The sequence below is a fragment of the Taeniopygia guttata genome, chromosome 4, assembly GCF_048771995.1.
Source record: "Taeniopygia guttata chromosome 4, bTaeGut7.mat, whole genome shotgun sequence".
In the NCBI taxonomy this organism is placed as follows: domain Eukaryota; kingdom Metazoa; phylum Chordata; class Aves; order Passeriformes; family Estrildidae; genus Taeniopygia; species Taeniopygia guttata.
In genome coordinates, this window is record NC_133028.1 from 18,227,866 (window position 1) to 18,249,529 (window position 21,664).

General features: G+C 35.8%; 1 protein-coding gene across 1 annotated transcript; it reads left to right on the plus strand.

Moving 5' to 3' along the window:
• The first annotated feature begins 531 nt into the window (after positions 1-531).
• Positions 532-21,082, plus strand: PI4K2B (phosphatidylinositol 4-kinase type 2 beta). Its single transcript, XM_041715682.2, has 10 exons — positions 532-916; positions 4,932-5,089; positions 10,127-10,327; positions 10,820-10,951; positions 12,265-12,418; positions 13,866-13,933; positions 14,423-14,519; positions 16,951-17,084; positions 18,174-18,233; positions 20,721-21,082. The coding sequence occupies exons 1-10, from the start codon at positions 637-639 to the stop codon at positions 20,892-20,894; spliced, it is 1,458 nt and encodes a 485-aa protein (XP_041571616.1). The 5' UTR covers positions 532-636; the 3' UTR covers positions 20,895-21,082.
• The last annotated feature ends 582 nt before the right edge of the window (positions 21,083-21,664 follow it).

The window sequence follows — 21,664 nt, forward strand, 5'->3', positions numbered from 1 at the left end:
ATATACAATTATTATTTTTAGCTGAGGACTGATTTGCTCCCAGTATAATCTGTAATCTCAGTTCTATGCAAGTATTTAATGCATGTATCTTTTTCCCATATTTCACCAAAATTTGAGGAAAATCCCTCTTCAATAGGCAGGTTTGGGAGAATACATCCAGGCTGAAATCTGATGCAGTATGTTGGGGTTATAGTTGTATTTGCTTTCTTCAGTTAATAACGCATGGATAGTGGGGGAACATGGAAATAATGGCAGTGTATTCATATTGTTTTCTCTTATGTTGTTTTTAGGCTTCGTTTTGGTAGTTACCGTGATGGTATAGAACAAAGTTGTGCAAGTCTGGGGAGGGAGAGCAGCTGGCTATGGCAAGGGTGCTGCAGGTGTAGAACTAAGGCGAATGTCAGGGAAGTTTTTGTCAGACATCCAGCGCCCAAAGCTGCCGCCCGAGCTCCGCCCGGCGCGGGCCTGACGCAGCCTCCGGAGCCGCAGCCGCGGCCCCTTTAAGGCAGGTGGCGGGGCGGGCGCGGGGCCGCGCGCAGGCGCGGGGCGTGGAGCCGGAGCGGCGGGAGCGCCCCGAGCCCGCCCGGCCGCGCCGCCGCCTCCTCCCGCCGCGCTCGGCCCCGGCCCCGGCCGCCCATGGCGGAGCCGGGCGCGGAGGAGCCCGACGAGCGCCTGCTGCTCCTCGAGGAGCCGCCGCCGCAGGCAGAGCTGCCCCGGCGGGGGCCGCAGAGTGCGAGAGCCGCCCCCGGCGGGGCCGTGCGGCAGTGTGGGGAGCCGGGGCTGGAGGAGGTGGGGGACTCGGAGGACTCGGCGCCCGAAGGGGATGGAGAGGACGAGCCGCTCCTGCGGGCGGCGGGCAGCGGCCGCGGGCGGCGAGCGGGCGCCGCCTGGGACAGGGAGCGCCGCGCCGCCGCAGGTACGGCCCGGGGCCGCCGCGGGCAGCGGCAGCGCCGCTGTGCCTGGGGAGGGCGGCGCGGGTCTGGGGGCACAGGCGGCCCCTGCCTGCTCTGTCCTGCCAGCGAGGCTACGAAAATACCTGTCGGGACTGAAGGGCGCTCGATCTGCCGTGTCCGATGGCACAGCGTCGGTGACAGGCAGGGAGGTGTTGACCTCTCTAGACATATGGGCTCGCTGACTGATAATGAAGGGAAGATGCTGCAAACGGGTAGAAATTCCACTGCTTTGTCCCCGCGTGCAGGGCTGCACGGACTCCTTTACATCTTCATGAGCGTCTCCACTGTCCCTTCTCTCCGTTCTCTGTCTGCTGTTTTGTTGGGCCTTGCTTTATTTCTGTCATGTTGTTTGAAACTTGTGGCTTTGCATGTTTTAAAGACTGTTTTGTGGGGGGACTGGCTGCTGCTTCCTGAACACTTGGAGGCGTGTCAAATTTTCAGTTTGACTTGCATATCCCACTAACTAGTTTTTTGGTGACCCCCATCGTTTAATCTTGAAAAACAAGTCAGTCTTTGTGTTTGTTCTTTGTTGTACTCATATACTCACTTTGTACGATCACATATTTTAGGAGTTTTAGATGTTGGCTCTGCTGTCATATTTTTGGCTTTCATGAAAATGTATCTTCTTTTGTATTTTCAAATCAGTTCTTGAAGAGAGAAATACAATGTGAAAGTGTAGAAATGCAAGAACTTAGTTATTAATTTGAAAACAGATGTAAGCATGCCCATTATCTGATTCTAAATATACTGGCAAAGTGATAAATCATATGCTATTTGTTGCTTACATTCTTTTCTTTAGACTTTCAAGTTTTCTGATTTTGTGCAAGTTTCTATGAAAGTATACATCTAGGATGGGTTTCCTGGCAGAAATATGTGGAGTTCCATCACTTCTTTGTTTCTGCTGTTGTAATTATAGTGTAGGATTTCTTGCCAGAGACTGACAATGCTGTTTCTTTTGCAGCATTGGAGGACTTGAAAAAAATCGAAACAACCCCCTCATCAAGTTTAACAAAATAAGTTGTGCTAATAATTATATTTTACTAACTACAGAGAACTTTTACTTGTTTGGCTATAAAGGCAGAAAAATCTTGTCTTTTAAGCACTGGTCTCAGGTGTAGTCCATACCTGTAATATAAACATGCCATTAAATGTTAGAGTTTTCCTGTTTTTTTCCTACAAGACTTAAGATCTACTAAAGAGATAGTGCTTCTAGCAAAGTATTTCTAGAAACTTTAAAAAGAAGTTGATGCTTCAGAGTGGAAGCTAGAGACACAGGTCTTGCACCACTGAAGCAATGAGGATGGTGAATACAGAGTACTCCTTGGAATCTCCCCCAAAAGTGTGTAGGAAAATCTCAGAACTGATATTGATTACAGCATCTCATCCTTTTTTCCCTTGTCCTTACCTTTTTTGTATGTGTAACCCTCAAAGATGCAGGATCGTTTCATATGTCAGGTGGAACCAACATGCACCAGATGTTATTCATATATATTATTACAACACGCAGTGTTTCCTTAATGGAGACTGAATAGGTTAAAGGGACTACCTTTAATCATGTCAATATTTAAAAAGTATAAATCTAGCTTAGTGCTGAAGGGGTTCATACATGTTACTCTTGCAAAGTGTACTAGTTTAGTTTAGCTCATGTCATGCTAACTTGATGGAAGAATAGGTTGAGGTGCATACATGGATGATAGCATTTGTATCTTCTTTGGCAGGTCTTCATCATTCCGATACAATGGCTTCACAAACTTGGGCCTTGTCCAGATTGATGTGAAAAAAGTTGTCAAGCTTGGTAGTTCAAATGTGTGTGTGTGAGCCCTGTCTCCTTAGTGGGAGTTTAATGAGAAGAGTAATTTTCAAGAGTAATTGCAAGAGAAACCTTAATTAGTTATAATTATAAGTCTAGAGACTGTACTGGGAATAAGTTGTGACATAACATGCTTTCTCAGTGGAAAAGTTGGTTAAAATATTTTTTAAAAGAGAAACTAACTCTGCCACATTCAGTGAATACTGTCTTCAATTAATATGGCTTATTTTCATATGGAGAGGGTCAATTAACTCATTAAAACTGCTAGTTTCCTTGTCAGCCTAAATGTTTTTGTACAGCCACATCACTGTGGTAACATGCTTCCTAGCAGCACAGTAGCAATACTGAGCAAATAATGAATTTCAAATGTTATCTTCTTTCAGCATGCAGTGTAATGAGGTTTTTTTGTTTTAATTTATTTTTTATGAAGTTATCTTTTAGACAGACATAGTTGAATAATTTCCTCAGACAGTGAGACTATGTAGTAGTTCTAGATTATAGAATAAATGCACAGAAGTGAAAAACTGACCTCTGAGTCTTCCACACAGTCAACTGCAATCCATGTGATACAAAGTTCATCTGTAGGTTTTCTTCATCTGGAAGATATTGTGCAGAATGACTTAGCATGGATGTTGCACTTCATTTGGTAACAGTATAATGCACAACTCTGATTTTGCTTTCGTTGACAAAAATATGTACTGGTTGGAGCACAGCTGTGTGAGGTAATGTAGATGTGTAGAGATAGCTGAGGCTTGACTGTGAAGTAAGAACCTGTGAAATAAGAACTGATTTAAAATTACTTCTTCCTTAAAAATAAGTTTGGTTTATTTCTCTAACTCATTTAAGTTCTTTGTGGCAGGAAAACCTTTGAACCTCTTCCCTCCCTCTTGTTGTCTACTCTAAAGTCTTAAAGTGTAGTTTATCACAGCAGTATTGGCCAAATAGTTAAAACAGATTCTGATCTAATGGGCTGTGGCTGTTAATTCTTAAGAATGATCTGCTATTAGCTTTAAGATTTCTCTTCCTTGTTACCAACTTATACTAAGATTTTCCTATTTTTTAATGCTTTTTGACTGTTTTTGTTTGGAGTCCATGTTACTATGTTAAGTGGTACATGCAAGTAAGTGCTAATGTTCTAAAAAGCTTCAAAAACTGTCCTGAGCTACAAAAAAATATAGTGTTTTTTAAAAATAATTTTTATTTGGCTCTTCACAAACTGTTGAGTATCTTTTTTGAATAGTTTCTGTGTTGGTTGTCATTCCAGGAGGATGTATATTAAATTTCTTTAATTGCTGAAGTGGGAACAAAGCAACTTTATCTGTAAATGTTGAATTTAGAATAATATACTGTTTGTTAATGCAGAAATGAGTCCTAATGCACAGGCCCATTAGAATGCACTCGGTGAACATGTGAAACAATCCTAGCATTAAAAAAAGGTATAATAATCTACAGCATCAAAACTTGTGAAGATATATTTAAAAATTTGAAAAGTCAGTAGTATTCTGGCGCCTTCCTTTCTACTTGTCTTTCTAAATCTTTGCATAGAGTCCTAGAGTTTGCACAAATGTCTGCCCAGACCTGACTTCTGGGCTGTAGGTAAAGTAATGCTACAAGTTGCTTACAGTGTTTTAAGGCTGGAATGGTGCTGGCATGCAGTAGTCACTGCTGTGTTGGTGCTGCTTGTGAGTGCTACTTGTAGCAGATTATTCAGCGGATTAACTTCTTGCATTTTAGCAGATAATAAACATGTTAGCCAAGCTCCTAAATGAATGCTACAATACTATTCTAAGAGTGGGTAATGGGCATGACACAAAAATAATACATAATATCTTTCATGGTTTTTTTACTGTTGTGACTTTGAACTTTTTTTTCCTTAGATTTGTTTCATAAATAAATATTAAAAAGTGAAATCCTTGAAAATTTTAAACACTTAGCAGTGGCAGTCTCAAATTTCTTTTTTGCAGATTTGGCTGATTTACTTGAATCAAGAAGTTGATTAGACATGGATAAATCAGTGGAGAAACTTGCACTGATTAAATGGATGAGATTTTTCAGCCTGGTGTTGGATGGGTGTCAGCAGGGAAGGCTGTTGGCTTATCAATGTGTTTGGTTATGCTTAATTTGTAGTACGAGTTGCATTTAAGACTGGTTGTTTTCCTGTTTTTCAGGGCATACAGGACATACTGCAGATATGAATATATTTTTAGATGATCCAGAATTTGCAGAAATTATTCTGAGAACAGAACAAGCGATAGAGTGTGGAGTTTTTCCAGAAAGAATCTCTCAAGGATCCAGTGGGAGTTACTTTGCTAAGGATCCAAAAGGGGTGAGCATGTTACTGCAAAGTCAACAGCAGCAAATTGAAAATGGAAATTCAAAAATTCTATCTAGATACAAATTAATTTAAATAAGTTATTTAATAATTTATTGTATGTCAAAATTTATTTTGGAAAAATCAAGGCAAGTAATACTTAGATTTTTAATTATGTCTTGCTGCATAAACTAAGGTATTATAATTATTATTTCTACTGCAGCTTTATCACATTTTTAATGATCTGCACCAAAGAAAAACTGAGAGAATAAAAGGGCCTCTAACATCTCAAAGCAATTCAGGAATTCTCTTGTGCAGAATCTTGTTCTCTGTGTGTTTTAACTGATTTTTGCCCAACTGAGCTCCTGATTTCAGAATGGTTTAAGTTTCTTTAGCTAACCCTCCTATATTTTTCACTCTTTTTTTGTTAGGTAGCCCTTTATTTAGGGTGTCTCCTTTCTTATATATGATTGGTAGATGGGCAAGAAGAGTGATATCATCAAATCTGCCTTTTAACTTGTACTTGTCTGCTGAATCTTAGCTGGAAGATTTGGTTTCCCCTCTGCAAGATTTGGTTTTCCCTTCTGTACTTGGTAAATGGTTCCTTGAATAGGGATCATCAGTGAGGTGTCCTAAGGTTACTTGGAGACAGAGAAGTGATAGTTACCTGAATCTCTCTCCTGAAAAGTAACATGTGGTTAGCATTATTTAGTAAGAGGAAATGATGTCTCAGACACACATTCACATTGTTTTCTTTAAATTAGAAATACTCTGCTACTGACCCATTTCACAAAATAAGACCTCCAACTGCTCGACTTTTGCTAATTTTTCACATATGATTTTATTTTAAGCTGAATCAACAGCTTTTAGCTCTTAGATAGGTGTAGGTGTTCATTAATCCTGAAGATCCCAGTTGTGCTGGAAATAGAAGTTGGAAATTGAATGCCTAGGTTTTCAGGGCATGTTCCAGATTTTTGTCATTCCCATAATAGTAATTTCCCTTTCATTTAGAAGGTAGTATGGTTTTTGTTTCGCTTTTAGTCATATTCTTGGTCATTAGAAAATATATTCCTGTTTTTCCAGTTAATTTTCATAGTTGTTTAGTTTGTTTTAATGGCAATTTTCTGGTGATAGTTTTTACACTTTATTGAATAAGTGGTTTTGGGTTTTTTTTTTTTTTTTTAGCTGAGTTACCTGACATTAATATAAATAAATATGTCAATTTATGATTTTATTTTTATGGAAAGTGGCAGAACCACCCCTTGAAAATCTTCTGAAAACTGCAGTTCATATGCCTGTGTTCCAGGAACATTTGTTAGTAATGATCCCCTTCATTCTGGTGGAGTAAATAAAAAAGGGTGGTCTCTCTCTTTTTGAAACCTGAAGGGAAAAAAAATCCTGCTGTAGCAGCCCATTACAGTGTGGGATTCTTGCTATCACATGCAATGCTGTAGATACAAAAACTTCTTCAGAGTTCCAGCTTCAGGTCACTCTCTTTTTTAGTAGCTTAGATCTTTGTAGATTTTCTAGTTGTATGCTTATATACACATATTCAAACTTTATATTATTTTTAAAGTAGGTTTATATCTTATTTAATATGCAATAGGAAAAAAAGTTAGGAGTCAAATACTGGTTTGAATCAATAGTTTTTCAGAATTTCTGTGCATGATGTATATCTAATACAATATTCTAGAGTGTCAAGCTAGAAATGCTTTACAGCTGATCATTTTGAATTTTTCTTAATGCTGTGGAATTGAGATGTTTTTATTCTTAGGAAGTTAGAGAAATCATTAGAGAAAATAAATCATACCATATGTGCAGATCTGTTTTGTCTGAAGCTTATATAGATTGATTTTGCTTGTTTTTGGTCACTAGCAAATGCCTGAGGTACTCACTGAGCCATGGCAATGGTGAGAGAGTATTTGTGCATTATTTTAGTATAAATATAACCATAGTATTTTGGATGGGCCGTATTATTCCTTGTTTCTTATGTGGTGATTTTCTTATTGGTTTTACTTTTCTTTTGTTGTGTTGTTTTTGTTCCTAGTTAAGTTTCTAGTAGTGACTTGCCCTCCTCCCTTATGCAGGTCATTGATTTGAATATAAGCATTTAGGAGAAACACAGATTGAGAAAAGAAGACTGTTTATTTTATATGATTCAGAAAATAATTGCAAAATATGAAAGTATTTGGGATATGGGACTCTGAGAATTATGATAATGAGTGCTTAGCAGACTTTAAATTTTGCTTTTATTCTTTGCTTTTGTTCTACGGCTTATCTATGTTTACTATCCATATTAAAGGTCTGAACAAACTTCATTTTGTCAATAGTGCAACTTTCATATGTAGAATGGATTTCAGATCCTGTTTAAGTATTGCATCATTCCACTTCAAACCGGTTCTGTCACTTGCTTTCTCCTATTCCTCTTGAGCAATCTCTTTCTTATTCTGGGAAGGAGCTTATTAAAGATGTGCTAAGCCTTTTTTAATGGTCACCTTCTGAAGTGCCCAAAATGAATACTAAATTACAGATAAAATAAGTTGTTTCCATTAGGTCACCTCATGTTATGATTTGGTTCTGTGGGAAGAATAAACTTCAAATTGCATAATTAAAATTAGCTTTTTGCATTTATTGACAAAAGTTATATAGTTGCGTACTGAAATGGAGTTCAGTACTTAAGCAGCACTATTACAGAAGGCTTGAATATGTCTGCATTTGTTGTTCATTGTGTAAACAATAAATAAAAGACACAGTGTCTGTTACAAATTGTTCTGCAATATGTTCCTGACAGTTTCAACTAATTGCTAATGTTAATAGAGTCTATTTGTAAATGCATTTTGACTGGCAAAATTAAGACTGGCCTTGGTAGTTTGTTCTATAGAAAAGTTCTATAGAACTTTTTTGTGCTACTCTAGTCCTCAACAGCAGTGGCTCTGCAAAGTTTAGCAAAAGTTCTAACTTGAGCAAAACCTTGGAAACCATATCTAAATTTGACTGTATAGCGCAGTACAGTCCAGGCTGGTAACAGAATGAGCTAAGCTCCTTTTTAAAATGGGCACTTACTAGGAAGTATTAGCCAGAGAGTGATTCAGAAGAGATAATTAAAGGTTTGGCATGTACTTCTAAATACACCACAATGATTCCAAGAAAAGCAAAACTGCTAGCTTTGTTTTAAGCAGGTAGATACATGTGATTCAATAGGAAAAAATTAAATAACTTTTTAACAATTCTAAGCCTAACATTAGGACTGAAGTAGTATTCCAAATGCTGTGATTTAAAAATAAAAAAATAATAAATAATAAAGTATTCAAAAAACATTCTGGCCTTTATTGCATTTGTGTAGTCTAAGTCAAATTTTGTCAGTGCAGTTGTGTTCAAGGTTTTGAATGCAACCTTAGAATTGCAGATAATAGCATACCAAACCCAAGGGAATTTTTACCAATTTGTTGCCTGACTCTGTTGCTAGGACGCTGATTTCATAGTATGAATGCAAATAATAGTATTTTATAACTTATTTTTCCTTGTAGTTAATGAGAATTAATCAAAATGGATGGACGAGACATATGATGCTACTAATGCCTGGTGTCTTGTGTATTTGTTTACAAACTGAATGAATTAAGTTTTCTATAGTTACTTAGTCTTGGGCAATCTTGGACAAAGCAGGATTGTCTTGGAAACATTGTTTGAAAAATCTCTAGAAGCAAAACCAGCTGGTCAGATCCTCTCCCAAATGCAGCTGAATCAGCAGCTGCTGAAGAATACTGCTGGTTTCTGACTGCCAGCAAACATGTTCATGACCTGAGTGTGAATCAGCTTTGAGTCTTGGTGCAACAACAGGTAGTGTTTAGTTTATTGAGATACTTTTTTCACGTGGATTTAGTAAAGTACTAATATGTGAAAATGCTTCTTAAACAGTTGTCCTTAAGTATTTCTCAGAAAGAATTTTATTTACTTGCCATTGTCCAGTGAGAAGGGATGAAGATGCAGAATTTCTATGGAGTTCCACTTGAGCTACTGAAGAGTCATTATAAGAACTTAATGTACTAGGCCAAAGTTTATCACAGACAGTTGAAAGGTTTATATTTTGATGTGGTAATAACCCTGTGGATTGAGGTTAACAAATATAGAACCCTATGTAGAAGGCACCTTGAGAAATTGCCAATTTAATGCTTGTGCTGTGGAGCAGCATTGTTTTAACATAACTCTTGAGGAATGTCTAACCTTTTGTTAATTGCACCCTGTTTTGGCGACTGCAGAACTTGGCTGTCTGTTCCACTCTTAAGCTGCACTTAAGTTTCTAAAGGATTTCTTTTTTTGCAGTTTATCTGCTGGGTTTTAACACTGTCATTTTTTGCCTCTTTAACAGTAAATGTGTTGTTCCTTTTTTTTTTCTATAGCAACCTATTCCATAGTTCGTCGTGCCTCAGTTTGCTCTTAGCTTAAGCATTCACTGTTCCTACTGTCTTTTCATTATTCACATATTTTGTGCTTATTCTCATTTTTTTCAGCTTTCTCCAGTTTTATGAACAGACTTCTTGAAGCATAGTGTTCAGAATTGGACACAGGGCTCTGACTAATTTTAAGATTTACTCTGTGTCTCTAATGTAAATGATGGCTGATGGTAATTTTGATTCAATCAAATTCAGGGTAATAGGAAAAATAGATTTAAGAAAATAAATCTGTTGATTTTTAGTGTTCTATTAAGAACTTAAGATAAATATAGATATATTTTAAAATGCAGTCCTTTTGAATTTTGACAAAATGTTTTGAAAAAGTAAATGTTTGTTTGGATTTTCTCTTACAAAGAGCGTATAAAATAAAAAGGAGGGTCAAATTTTTTTTTAATTTGCACTAATCCTAAAGAAGCAGTTCATGATAAATTTATGTGGAATTTAATTTTGTTAGTTGTATTATTTCACCATCTAAAAAGAGCAACTGTAAAATGCACTGGATAGGATTTAACCAATATTTTAAGATAACTAATTTTAAAACTAATTTTAATATATTGCAACTAGAAGTGCTCATATTTTAATTTTATATTATTTACCTTAGAAAATTATTGGAGTGTTCAAACCAAAATCTGAAGAGCCTTATGGACATCTAAATCCAAAGTGGACCAAATATTTTCACAAAATTTGTTGTCCTTGCTGCTTTGGCAGAGGCTGCCTCGTTCCAAATCAGGGATATCTCTCTGAAGCTGGTGCCTATCTTGTGGATGAGAAGCTGGGGCTTGGAGTTGTACCTAAAACTAAGGTAAAAGTTAAAACACATAAATTACTGAATTAAAAAAAAAAAAGAAGCCAACATATTTGTCAGTCTCTGAACTGGGGTGTTTAGATAGCCTTATATATAATGTGTTATTTTTAAGTCATTTATTAACTATTGCAAATACAAAGGCACAGTGGTTTGATGTAGAAAAACTGACTGTGATTTTTGATTTAATAGATAATTTTGAGATCTGAATTGAATCTTTTTTTGGAGCCACTTTTTAGCATTTTCCAATACCTTTTGTGCTTCATGTTTTAATGAGATTCAAATTGCAAAAATCAGCATATAAAATTCCCATTTTTGTTTGGGATATGTAAAATAGAGGATATTCACCTTTTTATATAAAATTTATCTGTTGAAAATGCCTGTTACTTGTTTCTTATTTTTAAATTTATTTTTTTATAACTGAGCATAATTGTAAATTTACAATTGAAATAATGAGGAGTTCTGAGCTGTGTTTAACTTTCATATTTTAAGGTTGTCTGGCTTGTCAGCGAGACCTTTAATTACAGTGCAATAGATCGTGCAAAGTCAAGAGGAAAAAAATATGCTTTAGAGAAAGTGCCAAAAGTTGCTAAAAAATTTAATAGAATTGGACTACCTCCTAAGGTAAGATCAAAAATAAGTAATTTGTACACTTCCTAATTCTTACATAAAACTGTTTTTTTTTTTAAAGGGCATTTATAAGTAACTTCAATGGTAGAAGTAAAAAACTTGCTGCTTGTTGAAAACTGTCTGAAATTTTATGACTGTTTCCATGCAACATGTATCCACTATTACGTCATTCCTTCCTTTGAGCTATTTTGATAATCTTTTCACTTTTTGTTTCAGTTAACAGTCCAGTTTTTTGCTGGACTAGTAACATATTAATTGTTATATAGCTCACTTTTGCTCTATTGATTGCTTACTACCTCTCCTTTCAGTGTCATGTTTTGATGTTGTCAGTCTGTTTTTTCCCTGCAGTTTATCTATAATTTTTAATTTTTTAATTTTTTTTTATTTTAATTGTTTTTTATCCTTTTGAGTACCCTGCTGTTGTGTTCTTCCTCCCTCCCTTTTGTCTTATGTGAAGACTACACTGACTAAAGAGCTTACATCTTTCTTGCCTAATGAGCCTCCTTGTATCTCCAGAATACCATTACAGGGTTCTAATCCTAAGCTTTTAAATCACAGGTTACGTACAGTGTGGGTAATCCACTTGTGGCCGTTCCCAGCAGTTTAGATCCATGTGACATGGGTTGTGCAAGCTTTTATGAGCATGGTTATTCCACATGCTGTGTGTTTATATATCTGCATTTTATTCTCAGATATAAGTTCTTGAATTTCAATCTTGAGTGCCTTTCACATATGGAGCCTATGCCAGCTCTCATGCTTTTCCTTGGACTCTTTTGGGAAATGTATTTCAGTCATTTTTTGCAAAAAACATCTGTCTTCAAGAAAGTGGTTAATGCTGCTGTTCTTATGGCGAAGATTTAAGGCTTTTCAGAAAGGAAGTTTTTTCTCTTGTAATTTTTAGGGAGTGTTCGCTGATCTATTGAAACAAGTGTTTCCAATGAAAAAGAGAAGAGGTGTTACTTATTTCTCTCTGTTTAATATACATCTTGCAATACTGTTTATTTACACTGAGCTGCCTGGCTGTGTTCTATTCCTGGTAAACTCACTGAGTATTTAAACAAATATTTTAAAAAAACCACCACCAAAACCCCAAGAAACCCATCCTCACATGATTTGACTCTTACTTTTTTTTAAGACTATAAGAATGAAAGACAAATTTATTTATTATTTAATTTAATTTTTTTTTAGTGTCCTACTTCCTGTGCTCTGAACTTTCAAAGTATATAATGAATTTTTCTGTTAATGTTGAGACTACTTATGTGATCTACCTGTGTGCATTTTCCAAATGCAGTTTGTTAATATTTTAGGTTGGCTCCTTCCAGCTATTTGTTGAAGGATATAAGGAAGCTGACTACTGGCTCAGGAAGTTTGAAGCTGATCCTTTACCTGAGAACACGAGGAAAGAATTTCAGTCACAGTTTGAAAGACTGGTTATCTTGGATTATGTTATCAGAAATACAGGTATTTGTTAGTATTTCTTGGTATTTTTATCTATTTTTGTGAGGCAGAAAGCAATGCTGCCTGAAAGCTGGAGCTTATGGCTTTTAATGCATTTCAGATGCTTTTCTCATGATTGAAGGCCATAAAGATAAAATTTAAATTTAAAAAAAATTACTTTGGATTAATACATTAAATATTGCTGTATTAAAACAGTGCAAACAATTCTGATTGTTGCTCACTATTTTTGAGCAATGTGAGGAGTCGAACAAATGCTTTCACTGGGCTTTAATTCTTTAATAAAAATGGCATAGTCCATTTTCTGTTCCCCAGATTAGGACAAAGGATGGTGAGGTTTCAGGACCCATAAGAAAAGGCATGACTACATTTCCTTTTATTCTAACCTGGAACTGATAATAGCGCACAGTTTCACACCAGTTTACAATAGTTCATATTCATTGTGTAGGCACTGAGGTACCACTGCAGTGTGTACCTGTCAGATCTCCTGCACTCTTGTTTTTACCACTTAAGAGCTGGGATTCTTCTGTTTCCTATGTAGGTGAATTACTTCTTGAGGATTTCAAAGGCAGTGTTATGTTTAAAATACTTACTTTTCTGTTTTGGCAGAAGTGGGCATCTTTGCTTTTCTTCAGACATAGCAGGTCTAACTAATTTTCCTTTTCTCAATTTCTCTTTTTAGAAGCAAACTAAAAGGAAGTTTCATAAGAACGTAATACTTGCTAGCTGTTTTTTGACATTCTTAAAGTTGTGAAGCAAATAAAATGCAAAACCTCATTACATGGATGATTTTACCTTCATCTACTATATCTAATCATAATAGAACACAAAAATCTGATGATGATTAAACTGAAGGGAGCACTGTTTGTAGGAGAAGGTCCTACAAATCCATACAGTCATTCTCTGTCTGAAGGACCCTCTCAGAGTGTTTAATCTTACCATTTTGTCTGAATAGTGCAGGCATTTTCAGTTTCTTGTCCTTCTGTTCAGTTTTGCCCCCTTCTTCATCTTCGGAGAGTCTGTTTTCGCCATGTAGTCAAAGGTCACATTAGCTACAATTTTGGAGGCCTTCTCCATTTCCTCATCAGCATTAAAACAAGCTTAAAAATGAAGTCATTTGGGTCTGATAGTTTCCTCAGGAAAAATGCACACCACAACCAATCTTTCTGCATAAAATGTATGAAGATAGTTTATTTTGGCCTTTTTGATATTTTGCTGCATATTCAGCCGGTTGGGGAACCTAAAAAAGTAATACATACCTAGGACCATGTGGTAAATTTGGTATTTCCACTGAATTGGTTGCCTGTACATTTCACTAAAACTAAACCTTGTGTGATGGGAAAAACCCTAACTCCATGGGTGAAGTGCTAGTTTACAATATTGCTGTATGTCACTCTAGATGATGATTTTTTTAATAAATGACATGTTGTGACATGCATTTTCCTGTTTAAAGACAGAGGTAATGACAACTGGTTAGTCAGGTACGAAAAACAAGATGATGGACTTGATCTGTCAGATAAGGTAAGAGAACTGTACTCTGAAACTTACATTCTTTAAATTGTTTAGCTTTGTTACTTGGTTTTGCTAGAGATTAAGGGCATATCCTTAATCCTGGTACATGGTCTCAAGAAATATGATACCTACAAATTATTGTAGGCCAAATAAGTGGAAAAACTATTTTGATTAGACTAGGTGCTAGAAATTATTTTTATTGTTCTGTATTTTTGCTCTACTAGCTTGGGCTATAATGACAGTAACAATGTCCATTGTTGCTCAGGTCCATTTCTTCATCCCTTTGTGCTCTGCTTATCTTGTGTTTGGGGAAGGACTTCTCTTTAATGGTAGTAGAGTAAGAAATTATAAGTGGTGGAATTTATTTGGATGCAGCTTTATATTTAAGTTGAACTTAACCAGTGAAGCCACAAAGTATATTATTTAGTGTTTTTAATGTGTTTTGCTGTTTGTGCAAGCACGTGAGTATCACTTACTTTTTGAATATTCCTTCTGTAGGATAGCCAATGGACTATAACTAAAGAGTCTATTAAAATTGCTGCAATTGACAACGGTTTAGCATTTCCTTTTAAGCATCCTGATGAGTGGAGGGCTTGTAAGTACTGCATTCTTCAATAATTTTCCTTTTGGGAGTGTAAATTCCAAAGAAGTAATTTTTATTTGTGGTGGTGTAGTAAGGAGCTAAGAAATCATCACTGTAACTAAATATTGAATTTTTAAATAATGTACTCTTCTTCAGAAAGTGAGCAACAAATGCCATTTTTGCAATGGTATATGTGATTTGGTTCTTGTTCATATTTTTTACCTTTAGACAATATTAATACATGGACACTCATAGTACTGCATGTACTGGTGGAATTGGAAGAATTTAGCAGCATGTTTCTCACACAGATTTTTTTGCAACACATATTGATTGCAAAGATTTGCAAGTTGTCCCTCTGTTGGCCAAATTTCTATTTCAAAAAGAAAGGTACTGTGTAGGTGGACAAGTAGGCAGGTTGTTTTTTTCTTGTTTTCAGCTTTAGCTTACTTTGTAGAAGTTAATCTTTAGTTAGTCAATTTTCCATCTGCTTGAAAATGCTGTTACTGTTAAAATGAGGTTGATTATGACCACGTCTCTGATTTCTTATCATTAGGAGGGAAGTGCCCAACAGGGCTTGCAGTGATTTCTGTGGGCTATTATCCAGTCAGGTAATTCTGGCAGTTAAGTGTGGGCTAGTTATGCTGTCAAAAGGCTGGTTAAGTACTCCACCCAGGGCTCTGTGCAGTCTCCGTCTTGATACTAAATAGACATTGTCCTATATATCTCTTGGCTAGTCACTTCTGTACTGTTCTAAAGACACAGCAATTATTGCTTATTTTATACTATCTTTACTTCAGCATCAAAAAGAATAAACTTGCATGATCCTTTAGAATTCTTTTGCAGATGGACAGGTGTGTGATAGTTTTGTCAAAGTCAACTTGTAACATTTTTACAAATTGCAGTCTCTCACCCCCTGGGCATGGTTTTGATAACTAGAGCTAGTGGTCACTGAGGATAAACTGCTCAAAGCCAGAGAGCAGCATTTGCAAAAGGCAGGAAGTTAGTCCAGCATGGATGAACAGGGAAATCCTGACTGAATTGAGATGCAAAATTTAAGTACATTTTGTAAAAAAAGGAAAGATGCGGAGTCATCCCTGAAAAAATAGAGAATTTTTCCAAAAGTGGAAGAAGAATGGAGTTAGGAATGTTGAAGCTTGGCTGGAGTACAGAGGACATAAAGAGCAACAAGAAAGGGCTGGGTAAATTAGAAGTGAGAATGGGACTGAAGAAAAGTTTAGCAAAGACATAAAAGGCATAAGAAAGAACAAGTTACTCAGTGCTGACTTAGCCTCAGTTTTCACTTGTGAGATTTGCTCTCTGTCTCTTGGATCTCAAAGCTCATAAGTAGAGCCCCTGGGAATGAATGCCCCAGGCAGAAGGAAGGGAGCACTTAAGGAAGGTGGTCATAGAGAAGTTCATAGGAGTAGATGGGATGCAGTGGAAACAGTGGCAGGTGGCTGATGCTATTTGTAATGCAGTTTCCTCATCACTCTTGAAAAACTCTAGTAATGTGAGAGGTTGCTTCAGTCTCCATGAAGACTGTGGAATGAATCATCCTGGAAGCTGTGTTCAGGCACATGAAGAACAAGGTAGTGATGGGGAAGCCAGCATGGATTTACCAAGGACAACTGTGCTTGATAACTAGGCAGCTTTTAATGATGACTGCTTCAGTGGCTGAGGGGAGAGCAATGAATACTGGTTTGGTTTTTTTTCTTGACTTTGGCAGGGACTTCTACATACTCTGTCACAGTATCTTGTAGGGAAACGTGAGATATGAACTGAACAGACTGTGAATGTGAACTATGGGGAGAACTGGCCTGGACTGTCAGCCTCAAAGGGCTGTGGGCAATTGTGAGGAAGTTTAGGGGGTGGCCTGCTGCTAGTGACTTTTCTCAGCTCCTGCAATTAACAGTTTGGTGTCTTGTTTAACATCTGGTAACATTAATTGCTTTTGCAATATAATTTGATAAAAGCTGTCTAATAGCAATTGCATGAAAAGTTATGAATGCTTTTCTTTCAGCATGCTTAGAAAAAGGCATTTAAATTTTTTAAAATACATTAAAAATAGTAACTTTGTTAATTCTTCCATATGAGTCAAATACCTTAAAGATTTCTATTTCATTGCAGCTATTATTTTACTCCAAAGGAAATTGCCTTACTAAACTAAGGGGAGACCTTGACTGTTGCTTACCATGTTTAATTTATAAAACTTTTTTTACTTATTGCTTTAACTAAATATTTATTGCTTAATATATTTCGCTCTTTGAAAAAATGGCTTAGCATTTGTAAAGCTGCTCTGGTAACTGTAGACAAAAGGGATGTGTGGGATAACAATGTAGGGAAAAAGGGGTGTTACTGAGAAGTTGCAGTAGGCAGTAGAAGACTTGACTCAGAATTTCATTTTTACTTGTTTATTATTAAGTGCACTGTTTTTCTGCATTAGATCCCTTTCACTGGGCTTGGCTTCCTCAAGCAAAAGTTCCTTTCTCTCAGGAGACCAGAGACCTAGTCCTTCCTCACCTTTCTGATATGAACTTTGTACAGGACCTTTGTGAAGACCTTTATGAGCTATTTAAGGTGAATCAAGTGCTTCTTTGAATTGACTATTGCTGAAGTAGCTGATGCTTGTAGACAGGTTTATTCATAAAAGGAGCAACCATCTAACTGCTGAATTCTAGGATACTATACTATTTTACCTTTAACACTGGCATGGTAGAAAGGGTTTATGTAATTATAAGGAAACTGTCACCAGTGTGGTTAATTGATAGTAATTAGCTCATCTGAAAACATAAATTAATTATTATATCTAATTTAATTTATTATTATATCTAAGTTTCACAAAATCAATTAAAGCTAGTTTACTCTTACATCACAGATCTGAGTAAAAACAGCATTTAACATACCTATGGTGGTGTGTATACACTTTAACTAGCAGTGAGGAAATAATGTATTTAACATAACTTAAAGTACCTCCATACCTTTCATATACTTAATTTTATATGCATATATTGTGCTAAGATGCTGCTGAAATCTTGATCATATTGAAAGTCAAACTCACTTTAAAGATACTGAAACTGTCTACAGACATGTAAAGAGTGTCCTTCTCTAAAACATTTTGTTAACATTTGTGTCAGATGTTGAAGTGAAATAATCCAACTAAGGATTGAAAGAATTGGAAATTTTAAACTTTTAATGCAAGTGCAGCTGTAATGTCAAAACTAGATCCTGAAATACACTTTTGCTATATTTGCATCTTCAACTCATATGTGTTCAAAATGCCTCTGGGTTTGTTAGCTAAGTATTGTTAAATCTGAAGGAGGAAATATTTTCCTGCTGGAGTCATCATGAGAGAAAGAGCACTGTAACCTCTGATCATATTAAGCCTGGTATAATACCTGTTGGTATTTACCAATGCCCAAAAGTGTTATCCACTGATGTGTTTTATTTTATGATGTGGAACAGTCTTAATTTTCACATATGTAAACTTGATGCCATAAATTGACCTTTTTGTGATTCATACTAGTATTCAATTTGAAGCTTTCAAAAATTATTATAGTGTGGGTAAATATGAATATGCATATTATGATATTGATGAATTTGCATGCTAAATATATAGCTAAAAATAAATGGGTTATTTACTATAAACTCTTTGTTTTCTAAATAAAGACTGACAAAGGATTTGACAAGGCTACTTTTGAAAACCAGATGTCTGTTATGAGGGGGCAGGTAAGACTGCTTTTTTGCATTTTTATTTATGTATTTAATTTGTCATCACTCCTCGGCTGCTTCTTTTAGTGCTACAAAAAATAACTCCTATTACACTGAACGACATTTGAAAGTATTTTCATCTAAGATGACTAAATTTCTAGAGTTTGTTCTTATTTGTGGATAGATAAAACAGCAGAAAATGTATGTTTGGTTTTTTTTTATGTTTTCATAAAATGCTTTTATTCTAATTCTGTTTTATTGTTTTTGTGGGGGATGGAGAGGGCTTAACTGTATATTCTTAGCAGGTATTTTAAAAATGAAAAAGAATCATAAGTTTGGATGGAAAATTTTATGTCTATTTCATTATGCTATTAAGATAAATGTGACTTTATTTTAGAGGGTTGACATGATTATTGAAAGCAATATTAGATAATAAAATTTCTTCATCCTATCAAATGTTGAAACCATACTTCAAAACAGCCCAGCCATTTTCAGGTTAGAGATTTGATCATATTTAAATGCTGGGCTTGTTTTGTTCTGTTTTCTGGGTTTTTTGTTGCTTTTTTTAGACACTAATAGAGGAGGATGTTTCTCTATTTCCTCCTATTTTACAATTTGACTGGTGTGAAATACTAGAGAAAAAGTTTTCCCTAAGAACAAATTTAGTTCATTGTAGGTATAAAATAGTGATTTCTGCAAGTGTAAGGCAATTGAACTAGGCAAATTAATAGTCCTGTTTGCCCTGAATTTATTGAAACTTTGTCCTTGTGTTCCTATATTCAACATGGTTAGTTTTAAGACAATTCCTAGAGTGTCTTAATTCAATGTTTTCTCTGTAGAATTTCCTATATCAAGATGTACCTTGCACAAGACTGCAGCTCTGCTTAGTCAAACATAATCTCAGTTAACATCTTTTGTGTGGTAGCTAAAAGACAGCAAACCTTACTTACTAAATTGAATTATAGGAGTTGTTTCTGAAATAACTCTTCTGAGAAGTTTGTGTAGTCACTGGAAGGTGAGTTCCTGAAGTACTCATGCGTCCTAACCTGTATTAAGTAGCTTTTTTCTGATGTGACGATTGGCTTCAAGGAATCTGTTATTTAACAAAACACTTGAAAAAAACATGATTGATATAATTGAGAGTGATATAGCTGAGGTTGTCAAAATTAGTTTTCCACTATAAAGGCTGCATCTGGACCCTCTTCACACACTGTCCCTCAGGTGGATTTTAGCAGATATTGTTTTTGTTTTGGGGTTTTGTTTACCTCTCTCTAACTATATAAGAGTGTTTTTCACTGTGGGAAATGTCAGGTTTTCAGGCATGGAAGAAATGCAGATAACGAATAATCCTTGGATGCAGTTGGAAATACATGGGCAAACAATGTCTTTTAGCACTGATTTAAAACTTGTTTTTGGTGTAAAACCAAAGTATGTTACAAGGACATTATAGAAGACTGGGCTATCTAGATCACATGCTAAGGGATTCATTCAGTTGGTATGAATTTGCAGTATATCCAAAACATCCAAATACATCCTTAAAAATGAGAATTTAAGAATTAGAAAATGAAGACTCTAGATAAAGAAAGCTGTAGGGAAACATAACTTGCATGGAAGAGTCAAGGTCTTTAAATCTAAGAAAGCAAACATAGTTAGAAGCCTATTTCTGTGAAGTGTAGGAAAAAAATGATGAGTTTTTCAAACCCAAAAGAAAAAGTTCTCTCAAGAGTATAGAGTCTAAACACATCCACAAAGGGTTGCCTTAGAATTTTGAGAATGTAAATGTCAAGTGGAGTTGCTGGCAGAACCAAATAATGCAAAAGACTTTGTCAGGGTTTTTTGGCCATAAAGAGCAGAAGAAGCAGAGGATCAGTCTTACAAGGAAGAAAGGAGCATTGTGCATGGGAGAGAAAGCTTGATATTAAGGGTAATGCAAATGTGTCACTAGAGCCAAATTGAATACTTGCCTCGGTTTTCAGCAGGATAACATTGAACATGGAGTAATGAGAGCAGTCTGTGAGCACTGAAGTTTTGGAAGAAAGATATGAGATTCCTGGGAGCTGAGGGCTAAATTTGGATCTTAACACTGGGTTTAGTATGAGCTAATTATATGGCTTCATATCTTCTAAGATGAAAATAGTTTATAGCCAAACTGCTGGTATATCCTATGTTAAATCATGTTGATGGCTTTCTTACAGGTATTTTTTTCAGTAAAGGTGCAATTCTTTCAAGAGATATGCTAAATTTAAAATGGTCTTAGAATTTTCTGAAAATTTGAAGAGGACTGCATGAAATAGTCAGGAAAAGAATGGAAGGGTAGACAGCAGTAGGATGTATTCATGTTACCAAATAAATAAAATATTCCTACTTGCAATAGATATACTTTGAAATGAATTTATTCAGTAGTACAGTCCTCTACAGAATTGAAGAGTGGCATCTAAAATGATAAGCCTGTTAGCCACAATTTAATTTGTGCACCCTAACCTCACCTGCTTTTACTCTTTTTAGATACTGAACCTTACTCAGGCATTAAAGGATGAAAAGAGTCCCATTCAGCTTGTTCAGATGCCACGCGTGATTGTAGAGCGAAGTAGCACTGGAAGTCAGGGCCGAATTGTTCATCTGGGTAATGCATTCACACAGACCTTTCATAGCAGGAAGCCTTTCTTTTCCTCCTGGTAGCAACAAAAATACGTGGGAAGAGTAAGTTTCTCTTAACTTTAGAAAGCTACTTTTGTGTAAAGGCTCTGCAATAATGTACTTCTGCTGTATACCAAGAGCTCTGACTGCCAACACCTCAGAACTTAAATTCTAAAGACTTAAGAAATGTATTTTGAATGTAATAAAAGTTTACAATTTTTGTGTCAAAATTGTGAATTCTTATGTCAGGGAATGAAAATAATTTGTCCATACTGTATTTTTATAGGCTTAAATAATGTATTCTAAATAAGGGAAGACAATTTGCATATGCTGGGAAACTAATTTTGAGTACAGTAGGAATTTTTTGTTTAATATAAATGTGAGAATCCATACACTCTAATTTTCTTTTTATATGGCCTTTAAAAAAAAAGGTTCAGAATGTTATCTTTGATTGTGAAAATGCTTTTCCTTGGAATTTCTTCTGGGTATTTTAAACTGGTTATAGATTTTTGTAGACTAGTTACTTGAAAAGTCATGCACTTAAAAAAAAAAAAAAATCAATCTTTCCTTGAAATACAAGTTAAAGAAAGGGATAAGGGAGAAAAATGCTCCAAGTAGGCTTTTTTTGCACACAGGGACCAAAAATAGTTAAATGGTTGAATTACAGGAAAATTCAACCTAATTCACAGTTTCTACTGTGACAAGATACACTAAGTGTATGTTTCAGAGGTTGAAATTTCACTGTAGTGTCTGGCACTTGTATATTTAAGCACATATATGGAAATCTGTGATATTTCTTTGGAGATGCATCA